This window comes from Lampetra planeri, chromosome 19 (assembly GCF_965212315.1).
Source record: "Lampetra planeri chromosome 19, kcLamPlan1.2.h2, whole genome shotgun sequence".
Lineage (NCBI taxonomy): Eukaryota > Metazoa > Chordata > Hyperoartia > Petromyzontiformes > Petromyzontidae > Lampetra > Lampetra planeri.
The window spans coordinates 8,490,582-8,510,580 of NC_136125.1; the positions used below are offsets into that span (position 1 = coordinate 8,490,582).

Consider the following 19,999-nt stretch of genomic DNA (forward strand, 5'->3'; position numbering starts at 1 on the left):
CGATCCGGTCGCCGAGAGGCGGCGGCTAATTGCGCGTGGCCCGTGACTAAAATCTCGGCACGAAAAGTTCCGCGCCGAAAGCCAAAAAGGCAACGCAACGCACGGGACAGCGTGAATTAAATAAAGAGCAAGCACAAAGGCGGGCGCACGCAGGAGGCATTTGTTTTTTTCCGCTCGGCGTATCTCAGCAGATGCCTTCTCGCAGTGTCGAAGGCGATGGAGCGATGGTGCAAGCTGCGAGAGCGGCAACGTCGCTCCGCGATCGCCCGATAAGTGACTCTCGCTCGGTGATCGGCGGCAGCGTCATGTTGAGCAGAAGTAATGTTTTTATTATTATTGCTATTAATCATTCATTTTGTTTTTATCATCATTATTATTTTATACGTATAAATTTGATTTTTTTTTTCCCCCCCTTTCCACTTTCTGGCAATGCACTCAATTTTAAAGATTGCTTCCTTCTTCGGCCATAAATCACCATAATTACGTGCGGGAGCAGTAATGGGATTTGGCAAAACCCGCATGGATGCAGCAATACATTTTCATTATTTGTTGGGGAGACTTTGCCACATTTGTTTCCTGTCTAATTGTGTTTCGGGCCGGACCCACGGCTCGGCACATTTGTCAAACCCTTCTGGATCCTTTGCCTTCACGGCACGCGGTGTCAGTGCCTGCGGGACGGCTGATTGCTAAACGGAACTTTAAGAGTCGCCGATTCCTCCCGGCTCGCCTAATTCGCCTCGGTGATTCTGGGATATTTCTCGCCCGTCAGAAAATATTTGACTCCGCTGCTGGGAATTCTCTCTGGACCCCCCCCCCTCCCCCTGATTGTCCGTAACGCGAGTTCCCTCCCCCAGTTTAAATGCAATTTCAAAGCCAAGTTCTTCACTTTTTGCCTGCGGGCAATCGCTCACCCACCTTACCTGCTGCCTTCTCATTTCATCTCCCTGTGACAGTCCGAACTCACCCGAATCGCCGCTTTTTAGCTTTTGTTCTACACGGAGTTCGATGAGGGCACAGCCCTGCAATTGCTTACTCATGCCACTGCTGGCAGAAGACGCCTCCATGATAGACAGTCGTAGAGAGAAGACCTGCGGAGGATATTTGGCCGACTGTTTCATGCTGGTAGATATCTTGGACCCTCTACCCTACCATACGTGACCTGCTGAACCAAATTAATAACATTGCTTATTGTCAATCTACTTTGTATATGCAAATGCAGCGTGTTGAGAAGTGTATTTAGTGTTTAATTTGAGAGGGCTGCTGTGTCTTGTGGGGGTCACAACTCTCACTGCTCAAGTTTTTGTTCTTTTATTTTGATGTTTCAAATGCTTGCCCCGCACAGCCTCCTGAGCTGCTTACTGTAATTACTTGTTAAATACTTTAGCATTATTACTACTACCACAATCGTGGAGAGTGGTGCGGGATTGGTTCATGCGCTACGTAACCACTGATGCCAGAACCGGCCCTGGGCTACTTCCTTCACCAATGTGAACTTGACCAGCAACGTTCAAGTATGGTCAAACTGTCCCGTTCACCAGCCGCGCGTGGGAAGGCCTTCATCCTAGAGTGGATTGACAAAGGGTTGCAAATCAGCCAATAATAAATCAAATGTGCAGCACTGAAGTTATGACATTTAAAAAATGTATATAATGATCATTATTATTATAAAATGTGCTGAAAGCTCACTGGTTAAAAGAATTTGAGGTATTTATTGAGGAATGAGATGGCTGGAGAAGCGTTTCCCACGAAACAAGATGTACCATCTCGCTTCAGCTCACTTGGCGTTGACTAATTGTCCTCCGAGTAATAGGATCACCGCAGAGACGGAGCGATGAGATCGGTTCCTGTGCAGGGAGCGAGGTTGCTGGCAAGCTCGCCCGCGACGGACGGCGAGAGTGTGGGGGAGACCTTCATCCAGCAGTGGATAGACAACGGCTGTTGCCGTCGAAGATCACAGATTGTGATCGTGATTGAGGGGTCTAATTGTGCCGCAGACTTTTTGCAGCAAAGTTAATTGCGACAATAGCTTCAAATGGGTTCGTATGGGTAGCCCCGGATAACAACTGTCGTCAACTTGCTTTATTTTTCTTCACGCAGTTGACCACGTGATCGCCACGCGACGCTCGCGTCCCTCAAACGTTCGCACCGACAACACGATTAGTTCTGTACGCGACGCCCCTTCTCCGGCTGTGCCCCCGCGGAGTGCGCCGTGCATCTTTGCACGTTTTAACACAGATATTTACTTTTGAAAACAACAAAAAAGGCGAGCGTCCGATCAGCAAACCGTAGTGTTTGGGGGCTCGGGGGGTTGGGGGGGTCAAGACTCGTCGTGAAATAAATATATGGCCAAAGCTCACAAACAGCGGCGGATTCTCGCTTGAGATATTCGGAGCCGAGCGGGCAGAGGGCAGCGTCGTCGCTCGATCCATCACAGCGACGACGCCTCTCGGTGGCCGCCCCGGGGGGGGGGGGGGGGGCCTCCCACCGCGTCGCAAAGCGCTCCCCGGTTATCGGGGTGATTCCGAGCGCTAACGAGATTGCTCCCGGGGTTAATGAGGCCGCGGTAACCCTTAGTCAACAGTTTCCACGTCCCTCTTTTGTTTCCGCACGTTTTGTCTTTCACGTTTAGTTCTTTTCACGTGCCGAGCACGTTTCGTTTTTCGTAATTAGGGTGACAGTCCCGGCAGTAAGCCGCTTCTTGTTTTCGCAAATATTTTGTGGGAGATTAGTTCGCCAGTGTCCACTTAAATAGGACCGACGTTTGCAGGGCTGGGAGGGGGGGAGGGGGTTCCTTTTCTTTCCCCACCGTACGGTGCCCATTTAACAGCCTCAATTCGATCTCGAAACCCCCAATCGCGTTTCACCTCACCGGCATATCTTCGGGTAATTTAAATAGCGCTTCTGTTTCACGCCATTAGTACGCCCTGCAATGCTAACACTGCGGTAATTACATTGGCGTTTTGCGCAAAGGGAGACCACTGAGGCTGCTCCGGTCTGAAATCAAGTCGGAGAGGAGCAATGGGTTTAACCTCTCTGTGCTGGGCTTTTAACGTCACCCACACACGCGCGCCCGTGGTGGTGGGCTTTCTGTCGGCTTCTCCGCTTTCTTCCCACGCGAAGCAAAAGCCCTCGTGAACGACAATGGACAAAGAGGTCGATGTGGCAGGACCCTCCTGCGAAGAAGTCCGGAGACTCAGCAAGGTTTTGGGTAAATCACTGGCATTGTTACGTTGTATTATAATATTTAACTTTTTTCGTGTCAAACTGGGTGGCGCTATTGTGGAGTGCGTGTGGCTCGGAAGGTTGCAAGTTCAAATCCCACTAGGGAGTTGACTCATTATTTTATAACTCATTATTTTAAAGCCCATTATCCCTCCGAGGTCTAGTAAGTGAGTTCCACTTAATCAGTAGGTCAACAGCGGTTGCGCTCTGGAAAATGTAACCCCTGATAGAGAAACGTAGGAGAGAGCACTGGGTAGGAGAGAGAGGCTGTTGATGTTGTAAGGTTGAGACGAAATGGCATTCGTAAGCAAAAAGTTAGGAAATGAATCGGGGCACTCCGATGTGCCCGTCGGGCTGTACCGCTCGTTCATTCGGCACGCTTTCCGACGTTTCACTCCACGCGCTGGGAGCTTATTCAGGAGCAAAGTGAGCTTTCTAGCGGCTCCCAGACACGTGAACTGAATTCACTCGGCGAGGAGCGAACTGCCGAGCGTTGTGCGCTACAATGGCGGCGGCGGCGACGACGACGACGAGGCGCGGTGCAGCGTGGCTCGCCCGCGCGACAAAACCCACGCAGGCCGGGTAATGAAGTAGGCCGTCTTTTGTTGCCTTCAGAGGGAGGCCACCTGCTGCCGCTCGGGCGAGCGTTGCGCGCGCGGTCCGATCGATGGCGCGCGCCGATGGCCACGCGCATTGAGCGAGCCGTGCGGCGGTGACATCGTTTGCATCGCGTGATTATTATTTTTTTCCCGCGAAAAGTTCCGAAGGCACGGAGGCAACAAAAGGCGAAGTTTGAAAAGCAATTTCCGCGAGGAAACCGCCGACAAAAAACGCGACGTGTGAGGAAAATACAAAATGTTCGCGAATAAAATTATTGCTCTTGTTACGGTCTCGCCTTAGAGAGTCGTGGGGGTGCTAGCGTGGGGTTGGGGGGGGAGGCGGCGACTAGGGGGAAGGAAAGCCTTTACATGTGTAAAATGGAAATGGATTGGAAGCGAGTTCAGTTTGTTTAAGAATCCGTCGGTGTGCACTTAATTTCTCGGTGGAGATATTAATCGTGCGGAGTTAATGTGCACGCGGGTAATCGTTACGGGCGCGACGAAGCGTGTGTGCTGCCGCCGAAGTGGAGGATCTCACTGATTTATATATTTATTAATATATTTCTGCCCCCGTGGCCCCGGTCGCACTCGCCCGGGCCGGCTCGTCGCGGGCAACACCGGAGCAGCACTGCACGGTGGCGTAGTAGCAGCGGGGCAACTCGGCAAACTGTCGCGCTCTACTTCTGCGCTCCCACACATTTGCTGCCCAAGCCTTCACCAGTCCCCGTGCGACGGGTTGGCCAAGGCATATCCCCCGCGCCGTGCGGGTTCTGGGGTCAAACATCCCCGACGACCCGCACGGCACATGGAGACGAGGGACTGCGCACCCGCTCACACGCGCACGGACAGGGAGAGCCGTCGTGTTCGATGAGGGCTCATTGAGGTGTGGGGCAGTGGCGCACGGTGGGGGGCGCGCACGGCCGCAATGAACTTGGTTCGCTCGAGTTCAATTCCCGGTCACGGCTAAACCGTCTGTGGCGAGTGGCACGCGAACCGGACGTGGGGTACCCCCGTTCGCCCGAGCCACGCTTGACCGGTGTGGTGAAGTATGGTCGAATGTATCAGCACGGTTGACACGGCATGGTAGACAGATCTTCATTCAGCAGTGGCTTGACGAAGGGCCGTAAGTTATTATTTTTAGAAGCTGATTCAGGTGATGTTTATACATTTTTCAAAAAGGACCAGAGGTAAACGTATGCAAAGCACGAGCAATCATTTGCGATGAATCGTGTTGGGAAGGGAAGCAATTTGCAACAACAATAAAGGGAAGCAATTTGCAACAACAATAAACAATAAAAAGCTTTAGCCTTGTGCCCAACATCAATTTGCAATTGACGATAGCTTAAATTCACAAGTAATTACAATTCTTGAGAACAAACACGTGTTAATGTTCCTGTACATTCTACGCTGGATTTTTTTCCTTCACTGACAAATCATTCCACGTGTGTTTACGTTTTTAAAAAAACTCAACATAAGCAAACAAGGCAATTTTTTACTCGATGACACGAAAAATACCATTAGTAATTATTATTATGATTATTAATCAATAATAATGGCACCCGGCCTCACACGAGACATCCTTTACGTCTGACGGGAAAACAATTGACGCCTCTCGCTGCCCGTAGCGAAATCTCTGCCACTACGCACGCAACGATCACCACAACGATCACCACAACGATCACAACAACGATCACAACAACGATCACAACAACGATCACCACAACGATCACCACAACGATCACAACAACGATCACCACGCTCCCAACGATCGTCGTTCAGCGTTCAAATCCAGTGGTCACCTTCAATTAGCACGGTTGGCTACGTATGGCGCGAAAGAAGTTCAGCATGCGTGCATACGCACTTTATTGCGGCGCGCGTGTGATAACCACGGTAATACCGCGCACCGTCTGCTTCGCTCACAAGTTTGCCATTTTCCAAATCACTTATTTTGGACCCTACACAAAAACATCCTGATGATGAAAATGTCGTTGCAAATCACTCTATTGGGATTACACATAACGCAACATCGCCCCCCCCCCCCCCCCACAGCAAAAGCTTGGCAAGACCCGCCTGAAAATAATTTGAGACTCGGTGCAGCTCTCCTAGGTAAACAAGCGTGCTAATGATCACACCCCGAAAGCCGCAGGCCACTCCTGCAAATGAGACTCATCAAAATAAACTCAACAACACCTACAATGAAATTCCGATGTGTTTTCGGGTTGTATCGGCGTGTTGTTCGCCGTGATGTCCGACGTTTTCGGTGCACGTTCAGGGAGCTTCTTCAGGAACTTAGTCGAAGCTGCTTCAGGAACCTCTTCAGAAGGCACGCAGCGTGTGTGCGGAGCAAAACGTCGGACAGCGCGTGGAAACGACACGCGGCGCTGCCCGAACACGCGTCGGAGAGCCGTGCGGCTCGATGCTCTTCCGTCGCCAGTTGTTCCGTCGATCGCGCTCGATGCTATTCTGTCACCAGGGCCGTAAGTAAATAAAAAAAGCTTCCAATCGCAGGGGTGTCGCCGGTTGAAGGTTGCCAGTGAGCCCGGAATCTCAGTCGTCATAATATTGAATTCAATGAATGAATAAATTAGATTCTGTTGTTGATTTTTTTTGTTCCCCCCCCCACCACACCAAATTATACGGTATTTCGATTGTGCTGTCGGTGCAATTTCACGAGTCGAAGGAAGGTGTTTGTGCTCGTAAGATCTGCAGCAGAGGTCGCAAACGGGTTTTGATTCCTTACCCGTACCCGGCCGCACCAGGGTCGCAAACGGGTACCCGTACCCGTACCCGGCCGTACCCGTACCCTACCCGTACCCGGCCGGGTACGGGTAGGGTACGGGTATCGGGTACCTGATTGCAACCTCTGGGATGAAGCCATGTTGCAGGCGCGGGTGGGTTGATTCTAGGAACTTGAATTGTGAGAAGAGACAAGACGTTGGGAAATGAGTGACAAACGGTGACTCACCAGTGACTCACGGTCTACCCGTACCCGGCCGCACCAGGGTCGCAAACGGGTACCCGTACCCGGCCGGGTACGGGTAGCCGGGTATCGGGTAGAGTACGGGTATCGGTTACCCGGTTGCGACCTCTGATCTGCAGCGAGCGGTGCATCATGCCGTGTCAGGCAAGGGCAGCCCCGAGAAGGATGGCGTTTGCAGAACTACTTGTGAAACCCCTTCCACGAAGTCCTCTTCATCAGCCAAGTCACGGGTTAGAAGCGGTGTGCCTATGTACGTCTCTCTCTCTATGTATCTCTGTGATATCTGTCTCTACTTATATGTCTGTCTATATGTCTCTGGTTCTGTGTTTTATCTCTCTCTCAAATTTAGCATTCTCAGGAAGAACGTAATCAACCAGGTAGGGTGTTGACTGTTATGTTAACCGACTCTCTGTTGTATTACGTTACATTTCTAAGTATACTAGATTTGTGTTTCTATTTCATTTATACCTGATGACGATTGCTTGTGTTGCAATCGAAACGTCGTATGCTAGTATTTTATTTATTATTTTCTCTTTATACGTGACTTTACCGAAAGAACCAAAGAGTCATTCCTGCAGTCACGAAAGCTCCAAATTAGGTTAGAAACGGTCCTCTGAGTCAAGCCCCCTTCAGTCAAAGGGGGGTCTTTGCGTGGTGAAGTGACAAGCCGAATGGACGCGTGGCAGCAGAGTTTGTAATTGTTGCTCTGGCTACTTACTGCAACTAAATTAATGTGAGTCTTGCGGAGCACCCAGCATATGGTTACCAATCTAATATAAATGAGAGTCTGTGAGCGTCCGCAAAAAAAAAAGTATCAAATAAAATTACCTAACCTGGCAGCCTCTCCCCACGTGTTATCCGATGAGTTTAGCAGGCGTATAATGATTCGCTGTCCCTGGGGGTTCACAATTTGGGCTTTGTGATTTCGTTTGAGAATCGATTTCTTTGTTTTGTTTTTGTATAAAATCTCGTCTGTTCTGTTTCATTCGTTCCCACAGCCTAAATGTACTACCAGCGTACGCCGCACATGCCGTTTGCGTTAATTGAAAGCAATCATCCCCTACGTGCCAGATTTATTTCACGCATGTATCGAAATCATGAGATACAACTTTTATTCTTTAAAGTTATCTGTCTAGTAGGGGTGTAACGATGCGCATGAACGATAGTAAAAAAAAGATGAATTTGTAATGTGCGCATATTTCAATATAGTCAGACCATTTCTTTGATAGAGAATTCAGCGGGGCAGAGCCAGACTTTAAAGTCTCGTATGCCATCCCGAACAGGCGAGAGCCCGAACGGTGGAGTAACTTCAAGTTCAAGTTCATTTATTAGGTATAGCCCTGTGAGCCATTCGGCTCTTGAATCGGGTGCAACCGCAACAAACAAAAAACAAAAACATGAAAAAAACATCTTAAAGTGACTATGTGACTGAGTGCAAACAGTAAAATATTGCAGAAAAAGCACCGTACACAAAAATGTGCAAAAATCCCAGTGGCATGCAAGGCAAACAACAACAACAACCACAAGACAACTTAAATTTAGGCCATCAGTCTAACTCTGTACTACAACAAACAAACATGGGCAAACCAAAAAACTTATTGAAAATCACCAAAATAAAGCCATAAAAGCAATGAAACAGTGCAGGTCATAGGAACTGTGACCGAATTTTCACAATACATGACGTAAACAACATGGACTACCAAACTCTGCAGCCAGAGCTGGCTGCATGAGTCACTCCACAACAGTAGAAGCATTGAGCTGCTGCTTGAAGGTGGATGGTGCCTGGATGCTTACTGCTGCTGTTTCTGCACGTGTGCCGGTGCATCCACGGAGGATCGCCGGCTCATCCGGGAGGGTCCTGGTTCTGTCGGTGCGACGAGCAGATTGCCTCGGACATCCTCCGTTATTTTATTTGTATTATTATTTCTATTATTTTTATAACTTATTTTTTTACCTACGTGACTTTACCGAAACAACCTAAGAGTATGCAGTCACGAAAGCTTCAAATCTAGAATCCTCCGTTAGAATGTGGCGATTTCATGGCTTGTTGCGATTCATGGCCGCGATTCGAATCGAGAGTCGATTATTTTCTCCGACTCGTTTTGGCACGCGACGAACGCCCATTCTGCTGGGCCGTATAAAAGGAGCGGGCCTCATCTGGGTCAAAGAAGCTTTCCGTTCGGCTGCACAATCGCGGCATTCAAACGCCACCTACTTTAAGGGGGCACTTTAAGGCCCCGTTATTACGGGTGGCTACGTACGGTGCGAAAGAAGTTCAACATACATACAAACGTACATTATAAATTGCATTATTATTATTGCCGTTGTTGAAGTGTCTTCGGAATTGGTTGCGTGACAACTGCGTAGGATTCCGCGGCCACACGCTGTCATCGGCTCTCCGGTGCGCTTGCGGGTTGTGCCGCCGTGTTGTTCGGCACAATGTCTGACGTTTCGCTCCACGTGCTGGCAGCTCCCTTGGAATTCTGTCGCTGACAATGCCCAGGACAGCGTGCGAACGCATCGGAGAGCTGGTTCCGCTCCATCATCCTCTCGGGCCATTTCTTCGTGCGTTTTCAGGCCGTACGTTTTCGCTCCACGTGCCCGGGAGCTTCTTCGGGATTCGAGTTTCCGAAAGAAGCGCTCCCAGCGCGTGGGGCGAAACACCGTCGGCCGTCGTGGGGAACGAGCGCGCGGTACGATCCGAAGAGACGTCGGAGGAGAGCTGTGGCTTGGAGGAGGATGAGGAGGGGGATGAGGAGGAGGGAGGAGGAGGTTTTAATGCCCGGGGTTGGATGAGGGAGGAGAAGATGGTGGCAGGGTGGCAGGGTTACCCGACTGTTAATTTTTTTTTATTCAATTCACACATTGACAAGAAGAGAGGGCTTATTTTTACTGACAGCCCACATTTCATCGATGTAATTAAAATAAATAAATGTCACGATGATGTCCCGCACATGCATCACGATAATTCGGCCAACATCGCCAAATAAAAGGATTTCCCCCCATACAGTGCGGGCAGCAGCTGAGTCGGAGAGATAAAGGCGGCCGAGATGGAGCTTGACCGCCCCTCACATCTAACGACGCATCGATGCGTCAATTGAAATCGGCTCAGATGTATTCTTTGCTCACGTCCACCGAGAAAATGGAGCGATGCGATGAGCTGGTGGATGAGAGATAACAAATTTCTGTTGCAAACAGTAAAGTGGGCTTGCGCAGGACAGGTTCGCTAGAAGGGACGACGGCTCATGGGCTAAACTAAGGACGGTAGGGTCAACTCGGGAGCCAACGTGCGCTTGAGAAGGTTTCCTGTGGAGTTGGAGTGATGAACGCTTGAGCACAAGAGCTCGACGGATTATTACGTCGCAGCATTGCAAGTTATGGTGATGTCATTGGATAGATCATTGCCGCTGCCGATGATGATGATGATGACGACGACAATGACCTGGGTATGTGTTTCTCCGACAGATATCTCTAAACGTTTAGCAAGCTTTGTTGTGTATCTGCTGGTTAGCTCGAGCCAAACTCAGCCCAGAGGCGCTTGGCTCACGACGACGATGACGATTTTTGCCAGGGCCTCGACGCTCATCGCAAGACGCTAATCGGGAGATGCGTGTTACTGTGTGCCCACGTTGTTGTTGTATGTATGTTGAACTTCTTTCACACCGTACATAGCGAACATCACTAATCGGAGGTGCGGGGGAAGGACAACAAACTAAACACAAAAATCAGTTCTCAAGAAATGAGCTTTCATTCCAGATTTAAAAGTTGCATAGCTCCAGTGGCTTCCTAATATTGGAAGGAAGAGCGTTCCAGACGGCCGCAGAAGCAGCGCATCTGAAAGCGCGCGATGCGGCGACCGTCTTTTTTCGACGGTTCGCCAAAAGCCGACCGGACTTTGCGTGCCGGTTAATGCCCCTTTGACGAGGTCAGCAAGGTACCGCGGTTCATTTGTGGCAAGCACCCTGTGTGCAATGAGTAACGTATTCGTTTGTTGTCGCTGCTGCTGCTGCTGCTGCGTGTGCGTATAGAACACCTGAAGGGGCAGCTGGAGCAGTACATGTCACGCTTCCCCGTGGTGCGCATCGTGCGCACCTCGCGCCGCGAGGGCCTCATCCGCACGCGCCTCCTGGGGGCGGCCGCGGCTCACGGAGACGTCCTCACGTTCCTCGACTCGCACTGCGAGGCCAACGTCAACTGGCTCCCGCCGCTGCTCGGTGAGATCGGGCGGAGGTCGGGGGGCGGAGGTGGGGTCGGGGGTTAGCGGGGGGGGGGGGGGGTCTGGGAGGAGAAGCGACGTCCTGCCGATGCCGGGTGCGGTGCAGCTCTCGGTGATCTCTTTCCCACTGTGCACCCGAGCCGAAGATCCCTGGGGTTTGATGTTCCACGAAGCTCACGGTCCACCCTAAACCGCATCCAAACAGCCCACGGCAGATGCGGATACCTGATGCGCCAATGGGAAATAAAAAAAAACTCTTCAGTGTGCGGCTGTGGTCGTTGGTCATACGCCGACGATTAAAGGAAGTGCTGTTGAGCCTGGATTTCAACCGTGGCAGGGGAGTGAGTAGACAGCACGGACCAGCGAGTGACCCGACACAAGAGTGTGCGGAGGGGAGAGGTAGGCAAGGGAAGGCCGTGCTTGAAAGTCTTAAAGATGGTGTTCGCTTGAAACATCGTAAGTATTTCTCACACCCCCTTAAACTTGTGCCACTTGAAATAAAATAAAATAAAACTAAACCAGGCTTTAACTTTTGAGCTGTTTTATGCACCCGTCCGTGGAAACACAAGGCTGAGCCTTAGTTATTTTACTTTTTAATGTTTTTACCTACGTGACTTTACCGAAAAAACCTAAGAATATGAATATGACTAATTGTTATTTTGGGGGGGGGGCGGTGGGGGGGGGCGAGGGGGGGGGGCTAGGCGTCCCAGCCCCCCCCTACCCCCGACGTGCGAGTTTCGCGAGTCCTCGCTCTTCCCAGGTCCGTCACGTCTTCTTAGCCGCGTCCCCGTTCGGCATAAATCACGCGTACGCAAGCGGCGCCTTCGTATCTATCGCACACGAGTGGCGCGTTCACCCCGGCGGAAAGTTTTTGTTCTACCCACGTTCTGAAACGATCGATGGCTGTCAAAAATAATAATAGTAATAAGGATATTTACAGATTGTTGTCACGTGAAGGCATTTTGAAAGCTTTATCCGACGGAATTTTCAAAATGGGCGTTAAGATCAAATTTTAATGTTCACTTGAGCTTATTTATATATTCACCTGCTGGTCGCGCTCCGCTTGGAGGCGCGACGCTGAGCAATACGGCTCGGCCAATGGGACGGCTCTCGCTTTGTCGTTTTTCTTTTTCGAACTGCGATCGTGACACACATGCCTGCTGGTGGGGCCCTGCTGACCACTGCCGCTGGCTGACTTGTGATGTCACGAGCCTTCCCTTTGCAACTCTCGCGTGTGTGTGTGTGTGCGCACGCGGGAGAGTCCACAGGGGAATGGTGATGTGGCGGTTTGCACGCTGCGCTACGATCCCGGCGGCCCGAGTTCGATTCCCGCTCACGGCCAAACGTCAGTGACGATTAACTGAAACACTAGTGGGCTTCCCCTAGGTCGACTCAGCCTCAAATGAGTACCTGGTGCGATGTGTAAACACCGCCGCTTGGGAGACAAAGGTAGCCGAGCGTGGTGCTGCCCACCGACCCCCTCGTGTGGTGTGCCGTGCCGGCCTTCATTGGTGCTCGTGAACAGCACTTTCCCCAACAGTCAGTTGAGGCTATATGGGGTATCTTTTTGTCTTTGTCCACAGGGAGCTTTGCGCTGCTGCTTGGTAAGCCCATTCAGCATACATTTCTGGCCATTTGCCAGTAGCAATTAGCCCCAGCTGGAATTAGACTCCAATTCAACGTGGCCCAAGAAAACTACGGGGGGGAGATGAACATAAGCCTGTGATGACAGCCTCAGTCGGTGCTCGCTGAGAGCGCTTCCTCCATCGCGCTAGCCACGGCTGGCGTCCGAAGCGAGCGATATCTGAACCTCGATTTAAAGCTTTCGTGACTGCAGGGATTCATCTTCTTGGTTCTTTCGGTAAAGTCACGTAGAATGGAAATAATAAAATAATAAAAATAAAACATAATAAAATAATTCTCACGACGTTTCGGCCACAACGCAAGCAGCCGTCCTCAGGTGGAGAACAGGTCTGTCGAGATGACACACCCCAGGCTTGGAGCGACTATTTAAGCTGGGATGGATCGCATATCTGCATTTCCCATAAATATGCTAAATTCCTCTTGATATGCAAATTCCTTTGTCAAGGCGCTCTTCGCCCCTCCAACCCAGCTTAAATAGTCGCTCCAAGCCTGGGGCTTGTCATTCAGACTCTGTCTTCTCGACAGACCTGTTCTCCACCTGAGGACGGCTGCTTGCGTTGTGGCCGAAACGACGTGAGAATTATTTTATTATGTTTTATTTTTATTATTTTATTATTTCCATTCTACGTGACTTCACCGAAAGAACCAAGAAGATATCTGAACCATTCCTGGCTCCCCCCTTCGCTAAGCGCACGCTGGCGGGTCCGGGGATGTCTGGTCGAACGACTTCCAGGCTCAGAGTGGCATGGCGAGGCCTTCATCGTCCATCAGTGGATGCGTGTACGTTGAACATCTTTCACACCGTACGTAGCCAATCGTGCTCATCAGAGGTGCGGGGGGAAGGACAACAAACTAAACTCAAAGAGCAGTTCTAACGAAATTAGTTTTCAATCCAGATGACTTTAAATTGCGCAGCTCCCAGTGGAAAATCTATATTTGAAGTTTTCGTGACTGCAGGGACCCATACTCTTTGGTTCTTTCGGTAAAGTCACGTAGGTAGAAAATAAAATCAATTAAATCACGACGTTTCGGGCGCAACACAAGCGTCCGTCATCAGGTGGGACAACCACAGCAATAAACAATCGCGGAAGTGGGCTCACAGTGGCTTCATAATATCGGAGGGGAAGAGCGTTCCAGACGGCCGCAGAAGCGCATCTGCAAGCGCCGCGCGATGCGGTGGCCGTCTTTGTTCGATGGCGAGCCAAAAGTAGCTGCAAGGATGACCGGATAAATGTTTACAACTTACTTATTATCAGAGGTGTGGACTCGAGTCATGTGACTTGGACTCGAGTCAGACTCGAGTCATGATTTTGATGACTTGCGACTCGACTTGGACTTGCATAACAATGACTTTGTCCCACCTATGAGATGTGGACTCGAGTCATGTGACTTGGACTCGAGTCAGACTCGAGTCATGAATTTGATGACTTGCGACTCGACTTGGACTTGCATAACAATGACTTTGTCCCACCTCTGCTTATTATACAATAGCAGCTGCTTTGGCCGTCCCGGGACGGAAGCTGTAATATTTAAGAAAAAATTGAGCGAAGTATAGTTGTATCTTGTGTAAATTTTATGTCAGTGAATCTTGTACAAAAGTACGTGAGCAAACACTTCACTGCAGTTCACTGTAGCACTGCATTAATGGCAGTGATTCTTGCACGAAACTACATCATAAAACACCTCACTTCATGTCACTGTAGCACTGTATATAACTGACCTTCAATTTGTTCAAATTCACTGCTCTGATACTTTATTCTCTTCTGCTTTCGGTCGCTGGGGTTGAAATAAATTGGAAATCGATACAATATCTGGAAAATCACCGAGAAATGTCTATTTTACCATAATGTAGAAGCATAAATTAGACTTACCTTTTGTCTCAAGTGCTGAAGAAATAAATAAAGACACCAAATCGACTTTGTTGCTGCGTAGAATAATGTATTAGATTCACTTTCAATAAAGAAACGTCAAACTTAAAGCGAATTTGCGAAAAAAAATATTTCCGTAAAAAAATTTTTCTGTAAAAAACCACCCGCTCATGCATATTAATAATGACGGGGGGGGGGGGGGGTGCGGCATGTGGAGTGACGTCACGCGCGTTACACACAAACAGACGTTCTTGGCTCATTATGGAAGTAATACTCGGGTTTTAAAGACTCACCGCCGCTTCCTCTCACCCTCCCCCCGGTGATTCTGTTGGCACAATTTCGGATCGTGAATACATTCAGGAATTGTTTCTAATTGTATTCTCAGTTTTACTCCACAATTTATATCATTTATTGTAGTTGTTTTTCTCTCTCTCTCTCTCTCTCTCATTAGTGTAGTTGTGTTTACCGCATTAGGCTAAATGTACCATGAGCATTATCATTTGCATTTAATTTGCATGAATCGTAAAACAATCAATCCTCACACGCATGACACGATGCACGTCTCGTACGGCATAGGAATCGACTTTTAATTGACAAATCGATCGTTGCAGGCCCGCATTACATAAAACATACACACATACAACAACAATAACAGTAATCATCATTCGCACGAACGTTTTTAGCGAGAGGTCCTCAAAGACAGGAAAGAAATGAACGCAAACAAACGTGCGCCTGAAAAAAAAAAACACACCAAGCAGAGGGTGAGAGTGCTGACCAGAGATGACAGATCGCCCGCCGCAGTCCGTTCTGCCTGAAGGGAGATGTTCCTACGGCTGGGGAGATGCGTTTTGGAACAGCTGCTGTTGGATGGAACACCCCGTCCAGAGCCGCACGGAGCCCCGCTGTGGCCACCAGACAGAAGCGACGGGGGCCCACGTCCCCGTCTCTCCACCGTGTCCCCACCGTGTCTCTCGTGGTGGGGACACGCTCACTGTGTCTCACTGTGTCCCCAGTGTGTCTCTCTATGTCGAACTGTGTCCCCACCGTGTATCACTGTGCCTCACCGTGTCTCACCGTGTCTCACTGTGTCTCACTGTATCCCCACTATGTCTCACTGTGTCTCCACCGTGTCTCTCTGTGTCCCCAGTGTGTCTCTCTATGTCGAACTGTGTCCCCACCGTGTCTCACTGTGCCTCACCATGTCTCACCGTGTCTCACCGTGTCTCACTGTGTCTCTCTGTGTCTCACCGTGTCTCACTGTATCCCCAATATGTCACACTGCGTCTCACCGTATCCTCAAGCCCCACTGTCAAAAAAAATGAATGCGCTCGATAAAAGCCGCTTGCCAAGGCACAGTCCAATTAATGAAACGGACTAATCGCTTTTCACTTTTTTTTATTCAACTTAACAATTACTTAAAATCGACCGGAGCTTTATTTCACCCGGCGGTGTCCACTGATGTAGACATTCTCTGTTAAAAGATGATCGTTTACGCTGATATATATATATTTTTAGAAGTATTAAAATGCCTTGCAGCGACGCGTGGCTCTCCGCATATATTCTGGTTTGCCCCCGCGTCTCGACAAAGCTGCTAAAACACATTTGCTGCCCCCTCCCTCGTTGGTAAATGAGACACCGTAATGCATGAAAAATAGAAATTTCTCCGGCACGTGAATTTTGCGTGGGTGCCGCCGTGCGGATGCAGCATTGACACAGCCATCAATGCGCCACGGTGGCGAGATGTTAATTGCCTCGCCTGGTACGCAGGAGGTCGTGCGTTCGAAACCTACCCTGACGCCTGCATATTTGGAGTTTGCGTGTCTCTCCCCTTAGATGCGTGGATCTTTCTCCGGGTCCTCCGGTTTTTCCGTCCACATTTAGAAACACGCGCTCAGATTATTTGGCTGCTATAAATTTCCACGTGACGAGCCACTTCGTTAACCAATCATTTGTGGGCAGGTCGCTATATAGCGAAAAAATATGAATGAAAATTAATAAATGTCGTTTCAATAGAATGCGTTGGACAAACAAGCGGTGTAGATTGCGACGCGGGCGCTGTCTGTGAGTGGCGTGACCCCCACGTCTCCGCCCGTGCCTCGCCACAGAGCAAGGCGCTCGTGGGCAGAAGCCGTCGCACGTTTCTGGCATGGTTAGGGGCCATTAGGACGCTGTCTTTCCGACAGCTCTGTTTCTTCACCTGAGGACGGCTGCTTGCGTTGTGGCCGAAACGTCGTGAGAATTTTATTTTATAATGTTTTATTTTTATTATTTTTTTATTTCCCTTCTACGTGACTTTACCGAAAGAACCAAGAATATGAATCCCTGCAGTCACGAAAGCTTTAAATCTAAAAACGGTTAGGGAAATCGATGGGCACGAGCGAATGCATAAAAATGTAAATAACCGCGTCCAATTAATAATTAGCACTGTGTCTCCGGCGCGCGATTGGTTTTTCAACGAGACGCTGCCGCCGGCGGCGGCAAGAATGCGCGTTTGCGAGTGTCTCCGACGTGAAGGGGTGCGGGGATTGGGGGGGTTGGCGGATCACGCAGAGTTGGGGTTGCCGAGCGTGCGGGTCGCCCACCTTGCCAGGCAATGTGGTCGGAGAGTGGAGAGGAGAATAGTGAGATGAGAGGTAGGAGAGTACGTGGAAGGGAGAAGAGTGAGATGAGAGGGGAGAGGTAGGAGGGTGGGTGGATGGGAATAGAGTTACAGTATATGAAATATGAGAGGTAGGAGAGAGTGTAGAGGGGAGTGGAGTGAGATGACAGAGGAGAGGTAGGAGAGTGCGTGGAGGGGAGTAGAGTGAGATGAGAGGGGAGAGGTAGGAGGGTCGGTGGATGAGAACAGAGTTACAGTATATGAAATATGAGAGGTAGGAGAGAGTGTAGAGGGGAGTGGAGTGAGATGTGAGATGAGAGGTAGGAGAGTGTGTGGAGGGGAGTAGAGTGAGATGGGAGAGGTAGGAGGGTGGGGTGGATGGGAATAGAGTTACAGTAAATGAAATAGGAGAGGTAGGAGAGAGTGTAGAGGGGAGTAGAGTGAGATGAGAGGTAGGAGAGTGCGTGGAGGGGAGTAGAGTGAGATGAGAGGGGACAGGCAGGCAGTCAGGGGTCGGCCCACGGAAAATCTTGAAATGTATCCGGGTTTGTATTGGGAGCCAGTGAAGCGCTCGGAATATCAGTGCGATGTGCAAAGTCTAGCAGTGGAATTTTGGACCATCCTTTCTTTATCCAACCATTTGTCTTACCTGTGTGGTTATTTGTGTTTTTTTTTACCCTGCAGACCGCATTGCCAAGGACCGGCGCACGGTCGTGTGCCCCATGATCGACGTCATCAACCACGACCACTTTGGCTACGAGACGCAGGCGGGGGATGCCATGCGCGGTGCCTTCGACTGGGAGATGTACTACAAGCGCATCCCCATCCCCACGGAACTCCAGCGGCCAGACCCCAGCGATCCCTTCGAGTGAGTCTCGGCCGGCTGTGCCACCTGTCCTGGTTTTCCCAGGTTTGTTGTCTTTCTGAGGTCGCCGTCCAGGGACATCCGCACGTCATCCCCGGACTATGAAGTACCGTTTTTGTTTGTCAGTTGCGTAATGATAACGACAATAGCACGCGCCACTCGGCACGACGCATTTAAAGGTCGCTCTCCCCACCAATCGGTGGTGCAAGATGTTCACCCTCCCCTCGATGTGTCTTGGGTTTTATCGCCCATCGAAGGTGGACAATCCAAATCCTAGTCTCAACCCGAACACCGGACCCCCGAACTCTGACGTGAGCAGCCTCGGCCCGCCTTCGACTTGAATTCGCTCAGAGCGAGCACCCCACCGGTTTCCCTGGGTCCTGGAAGTCGAGCGGGGGTTGCGCACGCCCTCCGAGGCGGTCGCGCGGTTCGTTTCCGCGTGCTGTTGGGCTCGACGCAACGACGCTTGGCACCGCGCGCCCGGAGCTTCTGTTCCCCGGAGAAGCTCCCGGCGCGTCGAGCGAAGCGTCGAACTTTGCGCGACCTCCGATGAACGCCGTTGGCTACGTGCGGTGCGAAAGAAGTTCGTACGTACGCGTACGTACGACACACAGGGCTACACAGCGCAACTGTATTGAGCCTGGTTAGTACTCACGGAGCAGACTGTCTTGGAATACCGGGAAATGATGATGGTAATTCCAACACTCATACAAATCCTGGGCTCTAACCGTGCCAATAATAGAAACGATGCCTCTATTCCCAACACTAAAACTAATCCTAGAAATAACCGTGCCCGAGTGTCTACCCATGACACTAATGCTAATACTGTGGTGCTAATCCCAACACTCATACTAATCCTGGCAATAACTCTAACCCAGCTGTCTAACCTTGACACTAATGCTAACTATGGCTCTCAGGCTAATAATCCTGGCAATAACTGTGTCCCAGTATCTACCCACAACACCCATACTAATCCCAATCCTTATCATCCTTGCCATAACTGTGTAGTGGTGATACGCGCTGGGTGTATATGTCGTGTGCCAGCGCGTATGTACGGGTGTGTGTGTAGTGACGCGCGCTGACGGGGAGGAGCAGGCGTCAGTGCGCGGGTGGGGGTAGTGCTGCTGATTGGCTGTGTGCCGGTGACGCGCCCAGAGGGAGTGATCGGGTAGCAGCGCGGTGTGATTGGTCGGGGAGTGGAAACACGCGCTGAGCGGAACCGGATCGTAGGGATAGCGCGTGGGGATTGGGTAACTGAGGAGCGGTGCCGACGTTGAGGTCCGCATCCGCTCCGTCTCCCGGGAAGAAGAGGTATATAAGGTGATGCACAGAGGAGCAGGGGGCAGAAGTGGAACCATCTAAGAATGAAGACGAAGGTGCAGAGATAGAGCCCGGAGAGGAGAGTAAGGGAGAGTAGAGGAGAGTAATGGAGAGTAGAGGAGAGTAATGGAGAATAGAGGAGAGTAAGGTATAAGTGTGTAGCCAGCGAGAGAGAACGGTCTACACGAGCTGAGTAATGTATAGTGTGTAGCCAGCGAGAGAGAACGGTCTACACGAGCTGAGTAATGTAAGTGTGTAGCCAGAGAGAGAGATGCAAAGTCTACACGAGGCGAGTGGAGAGTGTAGCAGAGGCGCAGAGTCTACACGAGGCGAGAGAAGAGTGTAGCCGAGGCGCGGAGTCTACACGAGGCACAGAGAGCCAGCAGCACAGAATCCAGAGAGTCAAGAGAAGCGTAGGGTGAAGAAGAAGAGGTCACGAGTTGTACCGTTGTATGGTGACCGCATTGTGAAGAAGAGAGGCCACGCGTTGTATTGTTACAAGTCAAGATTTAATAAAAGAAGTGTGTTCCCGTCAAGGAGTTTCCTGCCGTCATTTTCCAATACTTCAACTGTACCCCAGCGTCTGCCCACAACATTAATGCTCACTTTATGATGCTAATCCCAAACACTGTCGTTAATGCTGTCAGTAACTGTAACCCAGCATTTAGCCGACTATTCAAACGCTC

General features: G+C 50.3%; 1 protein-coding gene across 1 annotated transcript in view; it reads left to right on the forward strand.

Moving 5' to 3' along the window:
- Nucleotides 1-19,999, forward strand: part of GALNTL6 (polypeptide N-acetylgalactosaminyltransferase like 6) — a 253,908-nt gene that overhangs the window by 205,830 nt on the left and 28,079 nt on the right. Inside the window, exons 5-6 of the mRNA XM_078602886.1 lie at nt 10,830-11,015; nt 17,813-17,996. Coding sequence (XP_078459012.1) covers nt 10,830-11,015; nt 17,813-17,996 — 370 coding nt within the window. The remainder of the gene's footprint in view (nt 1-10,829; nt 11,016-17,812; nt 17,997-19,999) is intronic.